Source organism: Aspergillus campestris, assembly GCF_002847485.1.
Source record: "Aspergillus campestris IBT 28561 chromosome Unknown P168scaffold_13, whole genome shotgun sequence".
NCBI classification, from domain to species: domain Eukaryota; kingdom Fungi; phylum Ascomycota; class Eurotiomycetes; order Eurotiales; family Aspergillaceae; genus Aspergillus; species Aspergillus campestris.
In genome coordinates, this window is record NW_020194348.1 from 295472 (window position 1) to 314294 (window position 18823).

Consider the following 18823-nt stretch of genomic DNA (forward strand, 5'->3'; position numbering starts at 1 on the left):
AGAGGCTCTTTCTAGACAGGTTCACGTGGGATATGGCATGCATGCATGCATGGATCTACGCGGACCCACGATGATATCATCCACGCCCCGCATCATCTTGTCCATATCTCTCTACAGTCTGGACTCGTAGTAACCTACACCAAACCAAACCGCCAAAATGACAGCACTGAAAGGACTCCAGGCTACCCACCGTTTAAACTCAGGCCATGAGCTGCCTGTTCTTGGATACGGGGTAAGCCACGAACCTTCACCATAGACACAATCAACTCAGTATTGACTAACCTCCGCAGGTTTACATGATGTACGCCACAACCTACACTTAACCCAATACCTAGCGACAAGTAGCATAGAACCGATCTAACTCACACAGCCCGTCATCTCAAACCGAGAAAGCCGTCCGCGAAGCCCTCTATGTCGGCTACCGCCAAGTACGACCCCCGTACCCAGCATAATCCCAACCCAAACGTGTAGTTAACCACATCGCTGGCAGATCGACTCCGCCATAATGTACCGCAACGAGAAGCCCTGCGGTCGCGCAATCAACGCCTCGGGCGTGTCTCGCTCAGATATCTTCTTCACGACGAAGATTCCTCCGAACTCGATGGGGTATGAGCGCACTCGGCGGGCGATTGACACGAGTTTGAAGGAGGCGGAGCAGGAGTATTTTGATTTGTATTGACCCTTGTTCCTCATTCCCAGACTGAGAAACAGCTCGGTGGCTAATGTGCGGACCAAAAGAATCCTGATCCACGCGCCGTACGGCGGAAAAGAAGCTCGTCTGGGATCGTGGCGCGCACTCGTCGAGGCGCAAGCATCTGGAAAGGTCCGATCCATCGGGGTGTCGAACTATGGGATCCACCATTTGGATGAGCTGGAAGCGTATATCTTAGGAGGAGGAGGAAGCAAGATAGATGTTGGACAATACGAGCTTCATCCGTGGTGCGATCGACCCGAGATCGCAGAGTGGTTACAGAAGAGAAAGATCGCCGTGCAGGCTTACTCGCCGCTTGCTCACGGGGAGCGCATGAATGAGCCTGCTTTGAGGAAGATTGGAGGGAAGTATGGGAAGTCGGGGGCGCAGGTGATGGTTCGGTGGGGGTTGCAGAGGGTGAGCTTCCTTATTTCTTCCTTCTTTCCTTCCTTCTTTCCTTCCTTGTTTTTTTCTCTGTATGGATAAAGGAGGAAAAGCTGATATTCATAGGGATTCGTCCCCCTACCCAAATCCATAACGCCTAGTCGGATCAGGGAAAACGCCGAGGTGTTTGATTTCGAGCTGGACGAGGGGGATATGAAGGCGTTGCAGACGGGGATTTATGAACCGACTGATTGGGATCCGACGGTGGATGATGATTGAGTCATCTAGCGTAGTCATGTATATGATAAGATCATTGTGATCTGATGTACAGTGGGTATAACTGAAAGATCGCAATGTTATATATCACGTTAGTTACTACGTTTATAGAGGTTCTGCAAGTGTATATCATGTAGATGCTGCCCAGTGCGTCCATATGTTCGTATCCCGAATTCATGCCTTATGCTGTATACAGTATAATCCGACTAGGTTTGACCTGAATAATTATAAGCATTTGTTCAAATCGTAAAGAACAAGCGTTAGAACTACTATTCTATATATGTCTCATGGTACTCGGTTTTCTGATATAGGGCGTGCGTCTGTAGCAGGTGTCTAATCTGTCAGTGTGATCTATACATAAATACATATGTTCCTATCAAAGCGATCAACTTGAGCTATTCGGAATAATGTCACAAATTATCAATATAATGTGTTGGTTCTACAATTATATGATCAATCCTAGTATCAAACGGACAAGAATTCGCCAGTTGACGGTCCGCCGCTGCTTAGCAATCCACCGAATGCAACCAAATCATCGCCGCTTCACCCCGCTATTCCCGCTATTCTTCCTGCAACTTTCTCTCTTCACCGTACTCCTCTTCGTCCTTGGTACTTTTCCCCTCCTTTGAACTTATTTGGAATACCTTCCCTCGGTCACTCAATCACCCACCCCTACCAAGGCCCCTGGGCGCCATGAAGTTGATCTTGTCCACATCGTAAGCCTGCCCCTCATTCCCCCCCACCGACACTTACAGGGCATAACTAACAACAGCATAGAAATATCATGACGGTAGGCGGCCCGTCCGTCATCCGCCCCGTCACAACCGCCAAATCCAACGTCGAACTGATCAATTCCCTGCGCTCCAACTTCCAAGCCTCGCAACAGCCGACCGCCGATCCCACCGACCGACGCCCCGCGGCCGCCTGGACACACCAAGGCCCGGACGCCCTCTACATCCCCGCGCTGGACCCCTCATCGCCGGGCCTCGCCGAAGAACGCGCGGAGTACGATATCACCGTGAAGCTGTTCTACCTGCCTGGGATCCCTGCGTCGCGGCGGTGCGCGCACACGCGGGAGGCCATCGACCTCGTCCTGAAAGAGCTACGGGTCGACTCGATCGACCTGCTGATCGTCTCGTTCCCGGGGATCCTGTTTGACGCGGAGGACGACAGCGACGAGGAGGAGGACACGCGGTCGTCCGACAACGGCAGCGAGGAGCCCGACGACTTCGACAGCATGATCCAGACGTGGCGGGCGCTGGAGGCGCTACAGGAGAAGGGCATGATTGCGCAGCTGGGCGTCGCAGAGTTTGGGAGCGACCGGCTTGCTCGGTTCCTGCCGCATACGCGCGTCAAGCCCTCTGTCGACCAGATCAATCTCAAGGACTGCTGCGTGGTACCTAAGTCGTTGATTCTGTATGCGCGTCAGGAGAAGATCCAGCTGCTGACTCATAACGATTGTAATGATATCTTGCCGGTTGGGACTACGCGCGAGCTGCTGGGTCCTGCTGGGGCGGGCATTTTGGCTTCGACGTCAAATGCTAAGGATGGGATTGAGGGGGACGTTGAGCCGCAGTGGGTGGTCAAGTATACTGCTGTCGTCAAGGACCGGGGGGTGGTTGAGAACAAGGGGTATTTTGCGTTGGCGGACATGGGGAGCTGCGTGAAGCCGCGGGAGTAGCCCCGTCGTCTAATGTCTTTCGTTGTTTTTTTCTTCTTGTTTGTCTATATCCAGAATGCATTCACAGCGCGGCGTTGCTCAATGACGATCATGTCCACATCATCTTCCACAATTAACAATCCAGTATATACTACTCCTAACCAATCATGCTCCTCTTCCGCCCTCTCAAGCGCACATCCTCCAACCGCTTCAAGGCAGTAGCAGCCCCCTTGAAACTCTCCCGATACCCCTTTAGTACCTCCTCAAAGAACTGTTCCGTGTGGGGATGCGTGCTCCCAAACGCGCGCTCAAGAACGTACAGATCGACCGCGCGGTCCTCATCCTGTGCACTCTGCGCCGCGAGGCCAAAATCAATCAACACGACCTCCCCATCCATATCAACCTGTCCATCATCCTCCGCCTCCTCCTCAGATTCCCCCCTCGGCGGCCCCTCCGGCCTCAACATCAAATTACTCGTCGTAAGATCCCCATGCACCACGCCCGCGCGATGCAGCGCCCCGACCGAAACCCCAATCCTCCTCATAAGATCGCGCACACGCTCCTCCTCCCCACTCTCCACTATCCCCCAGCCCCACGAACAAGTCTCTCCCACCTCTCAAGCACAACCCTCACAACCAGCCCATCAACCCACTCCATCAACAACCAAGCGCCCCCAACACCGCTCTCCCCCCCATGAGCATTGTCCACGCCCTGACCCTCCCAGTCAAGCGCCAGCAAAGCGGGAACAGGGACGCCCTCGCGGACGAGCTTCGCGAGACAGCGCGCTTCCTGCAGGATGCGTTGGCGGGTGAGGCGGCGGTCGAGGATCGGGTGGCGGTAGGGTTTGGAGGGGCGGACTTTGAGCGCGGCGGGGGTGGAGGGCGTTAGGTGGGTGGTTTTGTAGAGGCGGGCTTCGGCGCCTTGGGTGAGGAGGGTTGGTGGGGGGTTGGTGTTGTTGAAGGGGGTTGGGAGGGGCGGGGGGTATATTTTGTTGTTGTTGGTGTGGACATTGTGGTGGATTGTGTTGTTTGTATTGTTTAGATTGTGTTGTCTGTATTATGGAGATTGAAATTGAGGGTTGAAAGAGTGACGGTGGGGTCGAGTGGGATGTGAAGATTGAAGATCGGCGTGGAAAAGTCCCGCGTTTATGGTCACGTGGTTGATATTGATGGATCTATACAGTCGTCTCAACTATTCGATCTTGTCCATCAATCATTATATTGCAGTACTGGTTTATGTTATGGTTGATTCAGCTGCAATCTGTTTGATAGAGTCATATTCATCGTTTCGCCTCCCCGTAGGACGATTCTAGCACCCTATTATGATCAGTAGGCTAGGGTTTATAGTAAGCGTGGGTACGATTGACTGAGCGCGACAAGGCGATACAGTATGATTTGATGGTATATCAGTTTGCCAATTCTGACCCCAGATTATATATATATATATAATAGTAATGATAATAGTACTAAAGCAAAAGGAAAAACGGCTACGCCGTTCGAACCTCATACCTCTTCATCCTCACCCAACAACCATCCCCACTCGACACAACCAAAGTAAGAACCTGCTTCTCTTCACCAACCGGCATATTAAACGGCTTATACTCCGTCATCTCAATAGTCTCAAACGTCTGCAACAACCGAACAACAGTATAAGCAGCCTCCAGCTCCGCAAAGTTCTGACCCAGACACACGCGCGGACCCCGGTTAAAAGGCACATAGCCCCATCCGATATCTTTCAACGCGTCATTTTCCCAGCGCTCAGGACGGAAACGGTCGGCATCAGAGCCGAAGAGGTCTTTTCGTCGGTGCATGGCGTACACGCAGTATCCGACTCCTTCGCCTTTGCGGACGAGGATGGGGGCTGTTCCGTCGGGGCCTCCTCCTGTGGGAAGGGTTGTTGTCTTTGTGGCTGCGCGGGAGTTTACGGGGACGGATGGGTATAATCGGAGGACTTTTGAAGCAGAGTTAGATTGTTGGATCCAGACAGAAGGGATAAGAGGGACCATGGATACCTTCTTTGATCACGATCGATAGATATGGCATCATCTTGATTTGACGGATCTGGGGATCTGATGCTCCCGGACCAACGCCAACCGTATCTTCAACCTCGCGCCGTAGCTTGGCAAGAACTTCAGGATGTTGAACAAGCAGGCGTCTTCATTGGGATAACGTTAGCATCTGAGCCGGACGGGAGTGCACAATGCTCTGACTTACAGTGTCCATGTGAGGCAGCACGCTGTCGTGTCTCTCCCCGCCAAAAGGATATTCAGACATTGGTCTCTCAGAATCTTTGGACTCCTAGTATTCTCCATGATAGCATCGACAAAAGTGTACGCTTCACGTGAGTCCGTCGACTTGGACGGGACATAGCGATCCAAGGCCTTCTTGACCGCACCATCCACGAAATCATGGCATATCTTACAGACTCTCCGAAAGTCCTTTCCGTCTACAAGCCAGTGCAGATCGCCGAGCCGTCCTCGCTGAGCAAGATAGTTCTGACCTCGGTTAAAAGCCTCCGCGAACTCAGATTCAAGACCTGTAATTCCATCGGCCTTCAAACTGGGCAGATGCTGTCCAAAGAGCAGGAATAGGGTGGTCTCAAATGTGAGGCGGAAGAAGAGCGGCTGCAGGTCCACGACTCCATCTCCAGGAACGCAGTCGATAAGGGCGTCCACTGCAGACTTCACCTGTTCGAAGTTCTCCATCCTGTTATTCATGAATTGCGGCCGGAGAAGCTCGCGCGAGCGCTGCCACTGTTCCCCATCTTGAGTGAAGATACCGCTGCCCATCAAAGGGTCGAAATGCACCGGTCGTAGTCCGAGATCGAAATCTTCAGCTCTCGTCAGCAGAGGGAAAGAATAAGACACACACTGTTTCGGAAGTTGATCATACCGGAAAACTGCGATGAAAGGATAGCCTCAATGTTTCGGGGCTCGATTGTATCGATCCCTCGAGAAAACAGGAGCTTCTGCTCAAAGGTATTTCCCGACTCGGATATTACGTCCAGAAAGAATTGGAGAATCTGCTGTCTGCGATCGTACTCGAAAGCTTTGAAGAGTAGATCCAGCCCTAGAGGCCATTTTGAAGTCCACGGCTTGAGTGGTTGGCATCCATGCGCTGCTGCGAATTGTTCATCAATCTATGAGCAGTCAGAATGAAAGCTTTCTGGGTTTAGAACCCCAGTAGAGCTCAAAAAAAAAAAAAACCCCCCTAACATACTCGCCGCTCATTCTGAGACTTTATGAATCTGTATATCAGGGATAGCGCTAACGAGCCAACAACGAGGTTGAGAAGTAGAGGAATTGAGAATATCATGATGCTTAAACAAGATAAGATTCTAGCATCTGGAAATTAGACTTAGACTAGAATAAACCAAGATTTGCGTGACAGAGTGGTGGGCCATCATATATACACCATGGTATGGAAACGAGTGGGACGCCTCATTCTACAACGCTCGTTCCCATATTGGGGCGTAAGGTGCAGGGGTTGGAAGGAGTGATACGCCGAGGTGGCTGCAGCAATCACACGTAAGGCCTTGGCAGTTGCAGTTAGCAAACGCCTCTCAGCGACTGCGCCATGGATAACATGGGCAGCCATGCTCTTCAAGAGATGAGAAGGTCTGTTCTTCGAAAGTATCAAGCCCTGGAGCAGAGGGGGTGCACATGTAGGCCAACGTTAGGGCTATCCTTGTTGGCCCACGGTAGATAGCCTCACCATGTTGATCGAAGAATCAACATTGCAGCTTCCGCGCTATACGATTTCGTCAGATAAAGAGGGGTATCTCAGCAGGTTCGTCCGAAAGTACAATAGTTTGCAGGTAAGCGAGATCCTCGCGCTAAACCTGGCATAGAAGATTGCGAAGCCATCCATCCCGCCACACGTGTCTGATACATCTTCCAGTAAACCCGACAGCCAGATTATAGACTTTCCCGTAAAACAGTCCTCTAATTTCTCTCCCCTTTCATCCACGGGTTTGTACACGCCCACCGAGTGTCCTTTGGCGACCCCGCCTGCCTAAAATGGATCCGCTTTCCATTATTGCGGGGGCGACTGGGATTGCTGATATCTTCCTGCGTGTCGTCATCTTCTTGAAAGACATCCCAGACGCGGTTGCGTCTGTCCAACAGGAGATCAAGGTCTTGATTACAGAGGTGGAAACCCTGAGAGCCGTTCTAAATTCGGTTCAAACAACCTTTGATGGCTATATAGAAAACCCCGACAAGTTATCCCTCCTGAAAGCCACCAATCTCGAAGATCTATCGAGCAAGTTCCGCTCAAGCATCGAGGCTTGCTATGACCTCGCAACGAGACTCGAGAAACTGACCAAGGAGGTCTACGGGAAATCTGGGTCGACGGTCACTGGAAAGCTCGATGGGCTTAGGAAGGAATTCCGTAGGCGGGACAAGAATGCAGACCTCGCAAGGCTGCGTATGGAGCTGTCCGCTGAAAAGCACAATCTGACACTGCTGCTGGATGGGATTAACCTGTGAGTTTTCAGACCTGCTACCCTGCTATAATAGTGCTGAAATTGGGAAGGCACAACCAGAACGCTTCCCAAGGAACGCTGAATCACATACACGAGGACGTACGTTCACTCAAGGCAGTCATCGTTACACTTGAGAGCCGCCTAGCGCTACCCAAAAGTGATGACCCGGACCATGAGCAGATGGATGCCACAAGGCTGTCGAGGATAAAGCGATTACAACGGTCTATCCGAGCGGTTGTCACGGCTGTCTCGACCCGCACTCCGAATGAGTTTTTCGATATCCCTCAGCCGGTCAGCAGCTATTACACAGGTCGAGCCCGGTACCTGGAAGAATTGCAGAATATACTTGTGGCCTCTACGGCCGACGAGCAGGACCCACGGCAGCAACGCTTTGTTGTCTACGGCATGGGGGGTGCAGGAAAGACACAATTTTGTTGCAAATTCGCAGAACAAAACCGAGAGAGGTACTTGAACATCTTCGCCTCCCCTTGTCAAAAGCGTTGCTGATTACCGTCACGCTGAAGCTATTGGGGCATCTTTTGGATTGATGCCACCTCGCATGAACGGATCAAGCAAACCTATGCACAGATTGGCAAATTTGGAAAGGTGGAGGCAAACCACACAGCTGCAATGCATTGGCTCTCCAACCAAGAGGGTCGGTGGCTCTTGATAATGGACAACGCCGACGACCCATCGATTTCCCTCGACCAGTACTTCCCCCGAGGCGATAGAGGTCATGTCATCATAACCACCCGAAACCCATCCCATAAGGGGCACGGGAACATCGGACCTGGGTTTTTCAGGTTCGAGGATCTGAGCAGCGACGACGCCAACTCCCTTTTACTCCGGGCGACCACAATGGCGGAGCCATGGGACACGGATTCCTTGTCCTGGGCGGAGACAATCGCCCGGCAGCTGGGCTACCTTGCATTGTCTCTGATCCAGGCCGGTAGTGCCATTCGAAATGGCTTGTGCACGCTGAGGAATTATCTCGCCTTTCACGACGCAGAATGGGAGCACCTTCGCCTTTTACGGCGACAATCTGTCGGTGTGGACCATGCGGAGAAGTATTCGAGCGTACACGCTACGTACGAAGTCTGCTACAAGGGCATTGAAGACAAGGGGACACAGGCCTCCAAGGATGCCATCCAATTACTCAAGCTGTTTTCGTGTTTCTACTACAAGAAAATCCGATTCGACATCCTGACGAAAGCAATTGAGAATTGCAAGAAGGAAAGGATTCAGCAGGAAACGGCGGCAAAGGACGAACAGAATCAGCCAGTATCTTGGTACGAGACATACAACAATCTACGATTGTTCCTGTTGGTTTATCTCACACAGGGACGCGATCCTCCGATATTGCCTGACTTCATACGGCAGGGGCGAGAGTCCGAGACTCTTGACATTCCACGGATACGATATGCGCTAAGGGAGCTCACTCAAATGTCTCTGATCACGCATGATGAATCAGACGACAGCTATTCCATGCACCCCCTCATACACGAATGGGCGAGTAAACGGCCTGCCATGAGCTCAGCAGAACAGGCTGTTTGGTCGCATGCCGCAGCGACTACTCTCGTCTATGCGCTTCTCCTCCCTCCTCTCGGCAACACCGAAGACCAGGAGCTCTTTCGGATCCGAGTTCTCCCACATGTCGACCACGTGCGCAAAGTACAGGAAGCAGCGAGGCGCAACGCCCTGGAGAGCCGGAAGCCCGGACTCTTCGACTGGTTCTGGGTGAGATTCACGTTCGACAGAGCGCAGGCATTGCGCGATGCCAAGTTCAGCATGGTGTACCTCCAGAACTGGCGCCTGAAAGATGCCGAGGAGCTTCAGACGGGGGTTAAAGATTCTCTGGAAGCTTTCCTCGGACCAAACCACGCTTCCACCCGGCGGATCACGCTTGCCTTGGCGAGCACGTATCGGTCCCAGAGTCGCGGGGACGAGGCAGCGGATCTCCAAGAAGCGGTTTTGAACGCGTGCATAACCTCGTTGGGGCCGGACCACGTCGACACCCTGACAACGATGGACGTCCTCGGTCAATCCCGATGGCTGCAGGGACGATTCAGCGACGCGAAAGTACTCCAGCAAAAGGCCGTTGACGGACTGCTTAAATCACGGGGTCGAATGCACGAGGACACGCTCACCGCAATGGGGTATCTCGGCCGGACGCTGGGCAAGTTCTACGAGAACTACGACCATGCATTCCAGCTCCTCGAAGATTCATATGCCGGGTTAAAAGAAACCCTCGGCCCTGTACATTCCAAGACGCTGGAAGTGAAAGAAGAGATCGCCATGCTGAATCTGCAAGTTGGCAGCAACCTGTCTCTTGCGTCACAGATGATGCAGGAAGTGCTCGAAGCCCGCAAGGAGAACATGGGCAAGGAGCACCCGTTTACCCTCTTCGCAATGGCAAGCATGGCAAGAATCAACATCGGCCTGGGTCGGCACGACGAGGCCGAAGATCTACTTCGCAGTGGATTAGCCATCGCGGACCGCAACCTCGGCGAAGACCACATCGGGACACTCATGGGCAGAACCTGGCTAGGCGCTGTGCTCGCCCATCAATCCAGGTTCGAAGAATCAGAAGCGACACTCCTCCGGGTGATAGAGATGCTGCGAAACATTTCATCCTACCGCGGTGAAAACCATCCCGATCGGCTGAGCGCGATGATTCAGCTTTCTTTGTGCTATAGGCTACAGGGACGATACGATGACGCTATACAACTGTGCGATCGGATTATCGACGGCCTTCAGACGATCAGTGTGACGCAGCATCCGCTGGAACGAAAGACCATAGCGGAGAAATACGAATTGCTTGAGTTGAAAGCTGCGCGAGAGGGGAGAGGGGAGGAGTGAGTGTCAGACTAGACATGTTGTAATATATAAACATATAATATAAGTCCTTCTACATCTTAGCGTTTATATGATCTAGATGGAGTTTAGGATAGGCCAAAGAGAGGTGAAAACGAGGCAATCTGACTCAGTGTAACTAGTCTCATACCTCTTGAATCACATTTTAAACTCTATAACGTAGTGAATACTTGGAGCTTGAACCCTACTGTGTTGGGGTGAAGCCCAAGCAAGGGAGATAGATGTTTAATGTATACACTATACACGACTCTGCATGTAATGACGTCACAGGTGAGCTTCCCCAATTTGTAAGCGAGGGATGAAGACGATATAATGGCTGATTTACTCCAACACGCAATGAACACCACCATTGCCTATCCTAGTCCAATCTTTCAATTGTCTCCATTTTATCCATTCTCTCCAGTATGGCGAAAACAGTCATCGCAACGGGCACCTCGTCCGGCCTGGTAAGCTGCGCATCTTCATCTTCCACCCCACCCATCATCCAACTCTTCAAACCCCCCATCTCATATCCACAATGCACACCAACTAGACACACGAAAGCCGACAAGCTAACCCACCCAGGGCTTCGAGCTAGTCAAGCAGCTCCTCTCGCAGTCCGAGCCCTACACATTCATAATGGGCGCGCGCGACACAGCCCGCACCCAAGCCGCATACGACTCCCTTAAATACGACACCACCAAGCACAGTGTCCATATTCTGCCACTCGAGCTGTCCTCCCTGCGCAGCGCGCAGTCTTTCGCAGGGCAGGCGCTCGCACAGCTCGGCTCCACCAAGTTGGATTATTTATTCCTCGGGGCGGGCGTGCTAGACGGTGCGAGTGGGGCGGGGCCGAATGGGTCGGTTTGGTGTGAGGGGTTTGTGGTTAATCATTTGGGTATGTATTATGTATTGATGTAGTGGGGTGGGATGGGTGGATGGATGTGTGCTAATGTGTTTTATAGCTCAGCATTATTTGGTGCATTTGCTTCGTGATGCGTTGGAGGCGTCGAAGACGCGCGTGGTTGTCGTTTCGTCGGGCGCTATTCGCAGTGTGAGGAACCAGGATCCGGGTATGTTTCTTTCTTCCTTTCCCTCATTTTGGTCTAGCTGTGGCGCACATATAGAATAATGTACTGACGGATGTATGCACAGCAACCCTCGACGTGGACTTGAAAGCGAATTCCAACGCCGGAGTCCGCGCAGTGTACAGCGCCTCCAAGTTCGTGCAGCTGCTAGGCGCGCACTACTGGCGCCGGGAGCTGCCCTCATGCACGGTGGTAGCAGTCTCACCGGGTCTCATCCCTGATACCAAGCTTGCGTCGAGTATGGGGCTGACGATGAATATGGCGGATGCCAAAACCATTCCCGAGGGTGGGTTCTCAGTTTCGGTGGAGAGTTCGCATATGGCTAACAGCTCGCAGGTGCCCAGAATCTTCTCCGCGCGATCACTGCTGACGTCCCGTCGGACCCCGAACAGATCTTCTTGACTAGTTGGGGGGAGTGGTGGCCGAAGGATGTGTACGCGATGAGTCTCGACCGGGACCTGCAGAAGAAGTGGTGTTTGAGTAAGGAAGAGATTGAGAAGTCTGAGGGTCTTATCTGATAGGTATAAACTTACTATATAGAAAGAGTATGTCTTTATAGATAAGAAAAACACACCCCGTGTATGAACTCCATATGGAACCTGACTTAAGCATAGCTGGAACATTTCCAATATAGTATCATGACCTCCCCCCCCTCTTACTCCTACTCCTACTCTCACTCCTAGGCGGCCCATTCACCTCCCTCTGAGCCCTTCTCGCAAGAACAAACCAAGGACAGGAAAACGCCGACTTGCGACGCAAGTTACCGTCCTTCCCCTGCCCGTCGCCCGTCTGGCTATCCCAGAATCCGCCCGGCGAATCGGTCGTATAAGCCCACCCCGCCTCAGTATCACTTGCCCTCCGCGCGAGTCCCACCAGCCGCGTCAAAATGTCAAACTCCACTTTCAGCTTCACGCTGTAGATAAACCCCCGAGCGGCCGTCTGCGACGCATAGCGCCCCGTAAACTCCAGCACCACTATCGCGATACCAAGCAGCACCACGATGGCATTGACGTATACCAAATGCTGCAGCAGACGACGGCCGACCTGGCCGTGGACCTCGTTGAGTGACCCCTCCGCGTACAGCATCTTCCAGGTCTCATACATATACAAGCCCGAGATTATGGTCTCCTGGACGAAGAAGATCGTCACCTGGACACGCTCTAATATCGCATACGGGTCCACAAAGCGGGGAAACTGGTGGGAGTTGGCGCCGTAGAAGAGTACGATGGTCGGAATCTGCAGGATGATCGCGTCGAAGATGATCATTGCCAGCACGCAGCGGAGAACGAGATGCTGACGTACGATGAGGTGCAGACGCGAGAATAAAATCAGCGACTGCCCGGTTACCATGGCGACCCAGCCGATGGCGATGAGCGTCACGTATAGGTAGGTGATTTTGCTTGAGATGTGAAAGTCCCGGAGGAGGAAACCGATGGCGTAGATTGCTGTGCCCCATGTCGACGCGAAGAAGCTCCAGAAGTAGAGCCCGTTGTGGCGCTTGAAGGTGATGAGGAGGAGGAAGTTCAGCTCAAGGACGTTGTAGAGCGATATGGAGATGAACGAAACCACTCCGTATGTAACGGGGCGTGAGATTGTGGAGTTTCTATCGATACCGTGATCGTCCAGATACATTGTATAGGGGGTTGTCCATGTTGCGTGCTTATTTAGTAGCTTGCGCTGTATTATATAGCACCACCATCTGCCTATCCATCCAGACACTGCGATCGACCTTATGGCTTAACGTGGTTGCCGTAGAAAGATAGAGATAGACTCATGACGCCATGGCGTCAGGGGTTACCATGGAGCGACTCGGGATGGATAGTTGGTTCCACGGGTGGGATGCTCCGTACATGATCGATATAGTAATTCGCAAGCAATGCGTCCTCTTTTACAGTCACATCCATGTCTATACAGAACTTTCGATCTGGGCACGTTGCGAGTAACGCATGACCCGGTTCATCGACTGAGGCCGCGACAATCATCTGATTGTTTTCAGTTGCCTATATAGATTTAAATGTTAGGCATCACCCTTCATAAAACCTATTTACGCCTCTGACAGTATAGAAAGGCTGCGATTGCAATACGTACCTATCACATCAGGTATCTGGCCGTCTATAGCCTCAGCCAGGTTAGCCTACACAGATAGACCGGGCTGTTCAGTTGTATCCAAAACTGGAGGGTCGAACCACGTGGTCGACAAGGCTTTTGAGGATGTGAATTTATAAAAAGATAAAAAGGAGAGATGCGAGTATAGTTGTCAAGTGGAAGAAGGATAATCACATCTGCAGGAGATGACAGTCCAGCACTGCTCCTTCTCTTCCATGTAACTTTCTATCAATTGACTCCCTTCAATGCATCTCATTTTTCCAAATTAGCTCTATAAGCGCATTCAAGTCATGCAACGAACCAAAGCCATAATCACACAGAAACCATCAAACAAAACAGCCAACGCATAGTAATACCCACCTATATACTACGACCTCTAGCAGCGACATAGATACTAAGGAAGGTGCGTAGCGCATAACACAACCAATAAACAACAAACAAAATCGACAAGCATGGTGGCGTCTCATCCTCACAGGGATATATATATCACCCGTCTGGAATGGGAACTAGCGTTGTTGATCCATGCAGGTTATATAGTGGTGCTAGTACCATCGTCGGCCCACGGCGATCGATCGGTGGATCTGATCTGATCTGAAGGATCAAAATTTGTATGGGGTTTGGGTGTTGATTCTTGGGTGTTTTTTTAATTGTTTTTGTACATCAGGTGGGGGTTGGATATACCGGTGTGTGGAAGAATGTTAGCTGAGTGTCGCGTCTCATGATATATGGATAGATCCGTGACTCCATGAGTAAGGGCGGGTGAAAACAGCTCGTCGGTAGAAGAGACTACAGCAGTAAATCGAGCAAACCAAACATCGTCAAATTCATAACCAATATATACACCAATCATGCAACGCTCTATCAAGCCAATGCTAGCCCGCACCATCAGCCCAATCCAACTCCGTCCCAGATGAAAGATATAAGAGCACTCTAGTTGAGTTGAACGTAGTTGGCTAGGTTTGTTAGCATACAATCTACGAATAAAAGGGAGAAAGAGTAAGAAGGGCATACCTGGGAATTGTCCTTCCCGTCCGTCAACCCTACCCGTCCACCACTCATTCGTGTTATCCGTGCGGTGGATGATCTGGATCACCTGCCCAGCGGAGAAGCTCAGATCGCCATGCGCCTGCGCCTCGTAGTCATACAGCGCGGTGACGGTCTCGGTGTGCTGCGCCAGACGGGACGGCTTGGGTTTCGGCGGTGGCGGGGCGGGCTTCTTGCCGCTGAAGCTGCCGGAGGGGCTGCTCGTGACGGACGCGGCGGTCGCGGCGGTATACGGCGGCGGGGGGTTGTCGACGCCGTCGGAGTCTCTCCGCCGCCCGGCGAAGCTGTTCCCCTTGTCGTCCAGCTTGCCCTTGCCGGCGAGCTTGGGGTTGTGGCGGCCCAGGCCCTTGGTCTTGAAGTGGACGATGACGAGCGCCTCGGCCTGCTCCTGGACGTTGCCGCGTTTCGCCTCGTAGGCCTCGATGACGTCCAGGGTTAGGTTGAAGTAGTTGATGTTCATGCCCTGCATCTTCTCGTGCAGCGTGTAGAAGATGTTCAGCTGCATGTAGTAGAAGGACTGGAACAGCGGGCGGATGAACTCGGCTTCGAGCTGGAACAGCCGGGGGAGTTCCTCCTTCAGCAGGTCGTTGTAGGTGTTGAACTCCTGCGTCGCCTGCTCGACGTCGTTCTCGGCGCGGTACAGGGCTTTCTCGTCCTTCAGCGACTTGTCCTTCTTCTCCTCCAGCTTCTTCAGCGTGGTGCGGTGGCGATCGTAGTCCAACTTCTTGTGATCCCGCTTGACCGCCACTTTCCGGATCACCTTGATCACCTCAAGTAGCTGGTCCGCCGGGCTGACGATGCGGCTGTCGATCAGCTCCAGCTCGGGCGCTAGCGATTCCTGTAGTTCGGCCACAATGGCCTCGTATTCCTCGCAGGCCTGGATGCCCTCGGGGTTTCCTTCCACCACGTATGAATCGGGGTCGGAGGCGCGCCCGGAAATGGGTTTGTAGAGTTCGGTCATGGCTTTGGAGAATTCGATCTGGTGGTTGAGCATGCCTATTTTACGTTATATTAGCCCGACCTGTTCCAACCGGTGAATCCGGTGAATGTCGGCAAACTGGATAAAGTACCATTAATTGCGCCGAAGTATTTCTGCGACTCATCGTGCAGTCTCTTCGTCTCTCGTTCTAGCTCCTGAAAGCGCCTCTCGGCATCCATATAGACGGCATCTTTCGTGTGCTCGCCAATGTTGAAGCGGGCCTTGAAATTTTGAGGGGCCCGCACAACGCCTTTCGAGAAACCTTTGAAACTCATTTTGAACCAGGGTAATATAGATGTAGGGGAGAATAAGGAGGAGAAAACGAAAGAGAAGAAGAGAAGAGAAAAAAGTTCAAGACGGCAACAAAGCAGAGTGGGGAAGGTTTGGCTTGATTTGGCTGGATGAGTAGATAGTCGGGAATACTAAGGTGGTCTAAGTCGGTGACGGTTAGACTGGGTGGCTCAACTATGACATCAGACGGGTTGCCCTTGCTTTGTCGGTCTTCAAGTTGGATTGTGCCAGCCAATTGTAATACAATTAGTACTCCGTAGATGGGTTCGCCGAGATCGAGATAGATCAGGCAAGGAGGTTGGTAGGTACCAGCCTTGGGGAAATCCCCTTTATCTATCAGTATTCGGTAGGTATTACGACAAATCGTCGTAGCCGAAAAGGAGTCAATGTGGCGCAGGCTTGGCCTTTCTGTTAGTTCCGTGGGTGGAATTAGGCACCCAGAATCCCCATTCAGATTGGATCCCTCCGGATATAATGGACATTCCTACCTGACCAGGCTGCGCCATTATCACGCAGGATGGAGAAGGTCGAGAGTCGATCGATAAGGCGTGAAGATCTTAGATGCCTGACGTAAGACGGCTTCGGCTGTCCGCTGAGTCCGCTCGATTCCGATCATACAACTGTATGTCTAGAGATTATATATAGTTGGGTAGTACTGAAGTGTCAGAGTACGGATCATGCAAGACACAAACACTTCGACTGAACAATTGAAGAAATAACATACTATACTATGGTGAATTGACAATAAACTGCCCGTTCCAGACTATGTAAGAATAATGTAAGATGATGTCATCATAACTCATTAATGCCCAGTATATCTGTATAAACAATACACATTAATAACCTCATAGTTATGTGCATATCGATCGGACATAACCAGAATCCGATCGGATTTAATTCCTCGGCAATTTATAGCTGAGTCATCCAGAAATGCTGACTAACAAATGATATAACCGGACCAAACAAGTTTCCCGCTCCTGACACTTCCCTCTCTCCGTCATCAAGGACCTCTATTGCCACCCGTTTAATCATCTCGTGGCATCATTCCATCATGTCGTCCATGAATCCAGCTTTGAGACAGGCGTCGCGTGTCTACGCTCGTCGACTGTCGTCGACACAGGGTGCTCGTGCCCTGCGCTTTCGGGCACCCGTCCGCGGCTATGTCTCCGAGACCAAGGCCGGAAGTGCCCAGGTCTCCGTTGACCAGGCCATCAAGCAAGAACAGAAAGACTTCATGAACAAAACCGGCATGCAAGCGTCGAAGGTGGAGCTGCCCGGCTCGGGCATCGCCGGGGACGCCTCGATGAGCCCCTCCGCCGGCATCCTGAAGCAGGCGACCGTCATGGACCAAGGCACTCGCCCCATCTACCTGGATATGCAATCAACGACCCCGACCGACCCGCGCGTGCTCGACGCTATGCTCCCCTACATGACGGGCATCTACGGTAACCCGCACTCGCGGACGCACGCCTACGGATGGGAGTCCGAGAAAGCGGTGGAACAGGCGCGCGAGAACATCGCCAAGCTGATCGGTGCGGATCCCAAGGAGATCATCTTCACGAGTGGCGCGACCGAGAGCAACAACATGAGCATCAAGGGAGTGGCGCGGTTTTTCGGTCGCTCAGGAAAGAAGAACCATATCATCACGACGCAGACGGAGCACAAGTGCGTGCTGGACAGCTGCCGGCATCTGCAGGACGAGGGATTCGAGGTGACCTACCTGCCGGTGCAGAGCAACGGGCTGATCCGCATCGAGGATCTGGAGGCGGCCATGCGTCCGGAGACTGCGCTGGTCAGTATCATGGCCGTGAACAATGAGATCGGCGTGATCCAGCCGATGGAGCAGATCGGCAAGCTGTGCCGGTCCAAGCGGGTGTTCTTCCACACGGACGGCGCCCAGGCGGTGGGCAAGATTCCGCTGGACGTGAATAAGCTGAACGTGGATTTGATGTCCATCTCGAGTCACAAGATCTACGGGCCCAAGGGCATTGGTGCCTGCTTCGTGCGCCGTCGTCCGCGTGTCCGTCTCGACCCCCTGATCACCGGTGGTGGTCAGGAGCGTGGTTTGCGCAGTGGCACGCTGGCGCCTCATCTGGTGGTCGGTTTTGGCGAGGCCTGCCGTCTCGCGTCCCAGGAAATGGAGGTGAGCATCTTACTTTTCCCTTCGCCCCCTCTGAATTTTTTTGCCCCCCAGGTTTGGTCATTCGGTGATTAGAAGCTATAATCGTATCACCTCTGACGGCCCCGGGGGTAGCTGCACGCAATGCGTGTTCCCGGGACCGAATGGTGTACATAGCAGGGGTAATGAGTCGTTGGCCTGGTTGACTGTTTTTCACGCCTTCACGTGGCATAGCGGTAGCTAACTGAGAGTAGTACGATACCAAGCATATCGAGCGACTGTCGACCCGACTGCGTGATGGTCTGCTGTCGATGGAGCACACGGCTCTCAACGGTGACCGGGATGCCCACTACCCCGGGTGCGTGAACGTATCGTTCGCGTACATTGAAGGCGAGTCGCTGCTGATGGCCCTGCGGGACATCGCACTCTCGTCAGGCAGCGCGTGCACGTCTGCATCGCTCGAACCGAGCTACGTGCTGCGCGCCCTGGGCAGCAGCGACGAGAGCGCCCACAGCAGTATCCGATTCGGCATCGGACGGTTCACGACGGACGCGGAGATCGACTACGTGCTGCAGGCTGTGCAGGCGCGTGTTCATTTCCTGCGTGAGCTGAGTCCGCTGTGGGAGTTGGTGCAGGAGGGCATTGATCTGAACACGATCGAGTGGAGTCAGCATTAGACGCATCTTTCCTCAAGCCATCTTTTGTCTGTGAGGAATGAGGGGGTAAAAGTATAATATTGGGCGTGACCATTTTTTGCGTGTACATGTATGATATCAGGGCGGGCGTTGGGCATGTACACCAGGGTTATGATTTGTACAGCTTTTAGAATGAATCTACCTTACCATCT

The 18823-nt window shown here is 52.6% G+C and overlaps 9 protein-coding genes across 9 annotated transcripts; 6 read left to right on the forward strand and 3 right to left on the reverse strand.

Annotated features, from left to right (window-relative positions):
• The first annotated feature begins 96 nt into the window (after window positions 1-96).
• P168DRAFT_293193 (aldo/keto reductase family protein) lies at window positions 97-1450 on the forward strand. Its single transcript, XM_024837753.1, has 6 exons — window positions 97-232; window positions 291-301; window positions 371-428; window positions 491-672; window positions 739-1108; window positions 1202-1450. The coding sequence occupies exons 1-6, from the start codon at window positions 158-160 to the stop codon at window positions 1352-1354; spliced, it is 849 nt and encodes a 282-aa protein (XP_024689367.1). The 5' UTR covers window positions 97-157; the 3' UTR covers window positions 1355-1450.
• Window positions 1451-1927: 477 nt separating this feature from the next.
• Window positions 1928-3128, forward strand: P168DRAFT_275231 (putative gamma-cysteine synthetase regulatory subunit). Its single transcript, XM_024835480.1, has 2 exons — window positions 1928-2067; window positions 2129-3128. Exons 1-2 carry the CDS (start codon window positions 2045-2047, stop codon window positions 3030-3032), a joined length of 927 nt encoding a protein of 308 aa, XP_024689368.1. The 5' UTR covers window positions 1928-2044; the 3' UTR covers window positions 3033-3128.
• A 36-nt stretch (window positions 3129-3164) lies between these two features.
• P168DRAFT_335663 (uncharacterized protein) lies at window positions 3165-4161 on the forward strand. The gene has a single exon (XM_024841719.1). It carries the CDS (start codon window positions 3179-3181, stop codon window positions 3821-3823), a length of 645 nt encoding a protein of 214 aa, XP_024689369.1. The 5' UTR covers window positions 3165-3178; the 3' UTR covers window positions 3824-4161.
• Window positions 4162-4497: 336 nt separating this feature from the next.
• Window positions 4498-6325, reverse strand: P168DRAFT_313129 (cytochrome P450; the record flags this gene model as incomplete). Its single annotated transcript, XM_024839636.1, has 5 exons — window positions 4498-4961; window positions 5023-5165; window positions 5225-5840; window positions 5903-6149; window positions 6230-6325. 5 exons carry the CDS (start codon window positions 6323-6325, stop codon window positions 4498-4500), a joined length of 1566 nt encoding a protein of 521 aa, XP_024689370.1.
• Window positions 6326-7029: 704 nt separating this feature from the next.
• Window positions 7030-10355, forward strand: P168DRAFT_275238 (uncharacterized protein; the record flags this gene model as incomplete). Its single annotated transcript, XM_024835481.1, has 3 exons — window positions 7030-7496; window positions 7547-7960; window positions 8021-10355. The coding sequence occupies 3 exons, from the start codon at window positions 7030-7032 to the stop codon at window positions 10353-10355; spliced, it is 3216 nt and encodes a 1071-aa protein (XP_024689371.1).
• A 351-nt stretch (window positions 10356-10706) lies between these two features.
• On the forward strand, window positions 10707-12037 carry P168DRAFT_293195 (putative short-chain dehydrogenases/reductase). Its single transcript, XM_024837754.1, has 4 exons — window positions 10707-11247; window positions 11315-11422; window positions 11505-11723; window positions 11774-12037. Exons 1-4 carry the CDS (start codon window positions 10989-10991, stop codon window positions 11953-11955), a joined length of 768 nt encoding a protein of 255 aa, XP_024689372.1. The 5' UTR covers window positions 10707-10988; the 3' UTR covers window positions 11956-12037.
• P168DRAFT_293196 (uncharacterized protein) lies at window positions 11969-13388 on the reverse strand. The gene has a single exon (XM_024837755.1). It carries the CDS (start codon window positions 13067-13069, stop codon window positions 12074-12076), a length of 996 nt encoding a protein of 331 aa, XP_024689373.1. The 5' UTR covers window positions 13070-13388; the 3' UTR covers window positions 11969-12073.
• Window positions 13389-14473: 1085 nt separating this feature from the next.
• P168DRAFT_321841 (amphiphysin) lies at window positions 14474-15841 on the reverse strand (the record flags this gene model as incomplete). Its single annotated transcript, XM_024840512.1, has 3 exons — window positions 14474-14496; window positions 14555-15583; window positions 15658-15841. 3 exons carry the CDS (start codon window positions 15839-15841, stop codon window positions 14474-14476), a joined length of 1236 nt encoding a protein of 411 aa, XP_024689374.1.
• Window positions 15842-16749: 908 nt separating this feature from the next.
• On the forward strand, window positions 16750-18817 carry P168DRAFT_293198 (IscS subfamily cysteine desulfurase). Its single transcript, XM_024837756.1, has 2 exons — window positions 16750-18000; window positions 18231-18817. Exons 1-2 carry the CDS (start codon window positions 16909-16911, stop codon window positions 18651-18653), a joined length of 1515 nt encoding a protein of 504 aa, XP_024689375.1. The 5' UTR covers window positions 16750-16908; the 3' UTR covers window positions 18654-18817.
• The last annotated feature ends 6 nt before the right edge of the window (window positions 18818-18823 follow it).

What these genes read in the sequence shown, in the direction of transcription:
- P168DRAFT_293193 (XM_024837753.1), top strand. Translation starts at nt 158, where the DNA reads ATGACAGCACTGAAAGGACTCCAGGCTACCCACCGTTTAAACTCAGGC. An exon ending in TCTATGTCGGCTACCGCCAA is followed by an intron (nt 429 to 490) that starts GTACGACCCCCG and finishes CATCGCTGGCAG; the next exon opens with ATCGACTCCGCCATAATGTA. An exon ending in GAGCAGGAGTATTTTGATTT is followed by an intron (nt 673 to 738) that starts GTATTGACCCTT and finishes GCGGACCAAAAG; the next exon opens with AATCCTGATCCACGCGCCGT.
- P168DRAFT_275231 (XM_024835480.1), top strand. Translation starts at nt 2,045, where the DNA reads ATGAAGTTGATCTTGTCCACATC. An exon ending in AAGTTGATCTTGTCCACATC is followed by an intron (nt 2,068 to 2,128) that starts GTAAGCCTGCCC and finishes ACAACAGCATAG; the next exon opens with AAATATCATGACGGTAGGCG.
- P168DRAFT_335663 (XM_024841719.1), top strand. Translation starts at nt 3,179, where the DNA reads ATGCTCCTCTTCCGCCCTCTCAAGCGCACATCCTCCAACCGCTTCAAG.
- P168DRAFT_293195 (XM_024837754.1), top strand. Translation starts at nt 10,989, where the DNA reads ATGGGCGCGCGCGACACAGCCCGCACCCAAGCCGCATACGACTCCCTT. An exon ending in GTTTGTGGTTAATCATTTGG is followed by an intron (nt 11,248 to 11,314) that starts GTATGTATTATG and finishes TGTGTTTTATAG; the next exon opens with CTCAGCATTATTTGGTGCAT. An exon ending in TGCCAAAACCATTCCCGAGG is followed by an intron (nt 11,724 to 11,773) that starts GTGGGTTCTCAG and finishes AACAGCTCGCAG; the next exon opens with GTGCCCAGAATCTTCTCCGC.
- P168DRAFT_293196 (XM_024837755.1), bottom strand. Translation starts at nt 13,069, where the DNA reads ATGTATCTGGACGATCACGGTATCGATAGAAACTCCACAATCTCACGC.
- P168DRAFT_293198 (XM_024837756.1), top strand. Translation starts at nt 16,909, where the DNA reads ATGTCGTCCATGAATCCAGCTTTGAGACAGGCGTCGCGTGTCTACGCT. An exon ending in TCGCGTCCCAGGAAATGGAG is followed by an intron (nt 18,001 to 18,230) that starts GTGAGCATCTTA and finishes AACTGAGAGTAG; the next exon opens with TACGATACCAAGCATATCGA.